The 2,500-nt window shown below is 45.4% G+C and overlaps 1 protein-coding gene across 1 annotated transcript in view; it reads right to left on the bottom strand.

Annotated features, from left to right (window-relative positions):
- The window catches only part of RALGAPA2 (Ral GTPase activating protein, alpha subunit 2 (catalytic)), a gene marked incomplete at both ends in the record, with an annotated part of 56,329 nt that overhangs the window by 36,271 nt on the left and 17,558 nt on the right, over nt 1-2,500 (bottom strand). The window contains 2 exons of the mRNA XM_010136774.1: nt 1,011-1,210; nt 2,151-2,289. Coding sequence (XP_010135076.1) covers nt 1,011-1,210; nt 2,151-2,289 — 339 coding nt within the window. The remainder of the gene's footprint in view (nt 1-1,010; nt 1,211-2,150; nt 2,290-2,500) is intronic.

Raw genomic sequence — 2,500 nt, 5'->3', positions numbered from 1 at the left:
AAAGAGTGCAGTGCCGTGGGGGCAGCGGAGGACGGCACACAGACAGTGGAGAGGAACCCCAGGGCCTCTCGATTTTGGTTAAAGATGGATCATACCACTATCCCCAGCTCATACTGCTGCACATCACTGTCCCTGATAACTCTTTTGTCGGGTTGTGTTCTGGCGTTGCACCGATTTTGCAACACCCCGAACCATGCCTGGCTAAAATGGTCAAGTCAGGAGAAGACAGGACTGAAATACCACTTTCGAGTGACCAGAAAAGCTATGGAACAGCACAGCACTTCCTACAAACAGGGGAATTTCCAGTGACAAAGAAAAGATCAAGTCAAAAAGCTCTTTCAGTAGGTAAGTGACACTTCACTGGTTCAGGGCATCAAACCGCTACAGGGAGGAACTCCAAACACGAAGGACACAAACACAAACAGTTCTACCATAATAGTTAATGTCCAGTTTTCTGCTGAATCCAGACTGGACCCTGAGCTACGATTCAAGAGAAGAATGCAAGCTGCCACTGTCCGGAATTCGTAACAGGGAGCACAGGAGTCTCTTGGAAGGAAAAGCACCTACTTCTATACAACTCTTTGGGCAGTCCCTAATCCTAGAGAAGTCTCGACCAGCCATCTGGAAGTGAAATATTGCTCTAATATCCCACTGTAAACAGCTGCTGCGATCGAGAGGAAAACAAAGCAGCCTTTGGGGCTGCTGGGAAAGGGACCATGGCACAAGTGAGTCTGACAGTTTATAGATTAAACTCCAAAAGCCTAAACATAACTCTGATGAAGCCGGTACGGCAAACAGCTATGAGAAAAAGAAAAATCAAAACCTTCTAGTGATTTACTAAAGGTTTCCCTTGGAGATTCCCACCTTCTAAGTGAAAAAAGATGTTAATCAAGTGCATCATTTATTCACTTAGGGGCAGCAATTCTTTCTTGCCCCAGCTGTCAGCGCGCTGTGACCACTGACAGGGTTAGCATGTACACAGGAAAAGAGGGAGAAACTTTAAAGCACACCTGAATGATTTTAGGGAGCATTTCTCCTCCATTTTTTGTACTTTGGACAGCAGTTAGATATTTCTTTTCAAGAAAGAAGGTGACAAGCCACTTAATAAACACAACTCGAGCTGCCATATACGGGATCTTTGCGCTGTAGACATTTTCATTGTTCCGTGTGGCAGCAACGTACACCGGTCTTGGTCTTACGTCAGGAATATCTGGTGAGAAAACAAGAGAAGATACAATCAAAATCTCATCTTAAAAAACTGCGATTGCTTCCAGACTCTGGTCAATATACATTGAACACATGAACACATCACTAAAAAGGTTTTCTCCTTATGAAATAACAGATGCAATGACTGACTGCTCTCGTTACATTAACGCTCCTATTTCTGTTTTACCACTCCTAAAGAAAAGCAAGAGCATAAAAGCACAGACCTTTCCTGAAGGTTATCATCATTTGTACCACGCAAAACAAAGGAACACAAAAGAGAAGGGCGAGATCTCAAACAAAGAACTACGCCTACCGCAATGCCAGTGAATATCCCAAGTTTCACAGCTTTATTAATAAAGTACAGAATTTTATTAATGAAGTACAGTGCGAAAGAGAGGATGGCTGTGGGACACGCAACAGCGTGCAGCGGACAGAGCATGAGCTCAGGCAGGAAGAGCTCTGCCCAAGCTGAACGAGGAGAACAGAGGGGAGGAGCGCAAGACTGCCGAAGGGAAACAGGTTGGGTCACCGTTCATTCAGATGCTCGGACTCAGGGAAAAACCACCGGTATGCAGCTGAAAACCATGGCAGGCCTGGGCTGTAGCGGTGAGCTCCCCAGCTGGAGGCACTGGGGTGATGCTGGACGCTAAATGTGAAACCACAGCTCACAGAGGCCCCTCTCCCTTGATACAAACGCTATGCCCACAGAAACACCCTCGGGAAAGGAGGATCAGGCCAGCCCTTCCGCAGCAGCGGCTTTCCGGACTATCTCAGAAAATCAAAAGTTGTGCTAGGAAAAAATCAAAACATGAGACAAGGGAGGAAAAGTCCTCATGCAAGAGAACAAGAGAAGCGTGGTGACAGGCCAGCGGGTAACAGAGAAGCTACTGAGCACAGCCACCGTTACTTCTTTTTCTCCTTAAAAGACAAAATTCACAACTTACCAAGGACAGGTTTGTAGAGGTTGGTCAGCTTCGTGAAAGACGGGAACAAGTGAGGGAGATAGTATTTTCTAAACAAGGTGAAGAGGAACTTAAACCCAGTGTCTTGGTTCTCCTTATTCTTCCACTCTAAGCTTGCAGCCTTTGTCACAGTGTTAAAGAGGAGCAAACAGAAAGCTTTAAGTTACTGAGTTATACTGGCAGTCCTTCCTCACCGAATACAAGAGCTACACAATTACACTTTAACCAGAGATACCCAAAATTAGCACTGATTTTGATATCTGTGTAAGAAAATCCACCTCCATTTCAAATAAGAGAGGGGAAAGTAGAGATCTCTGCAAGGAGGCACTCTT

Source organism: Buceros rhinoceros, unplaced genomic scaffold (assembly GCF_000710305.1).
Source record: "Buceros rhinoceros silvestris isolate BGI_N320 unplaced genomic scaffold, ASM71030v1 scaffold13635, whole genome shotgun sequence".
In the NCBI taxonomy this organism is placed as follows: domain Eukaryota; kingdom Metazoa; phylum Chordata; class Aves; order Bucerotiformes; family Bucerotidae; genus Buceros; species Buceros rhinoceros.
This window is presented reverse-complemented; position numbering and strand designations above follow the sequence as displayed.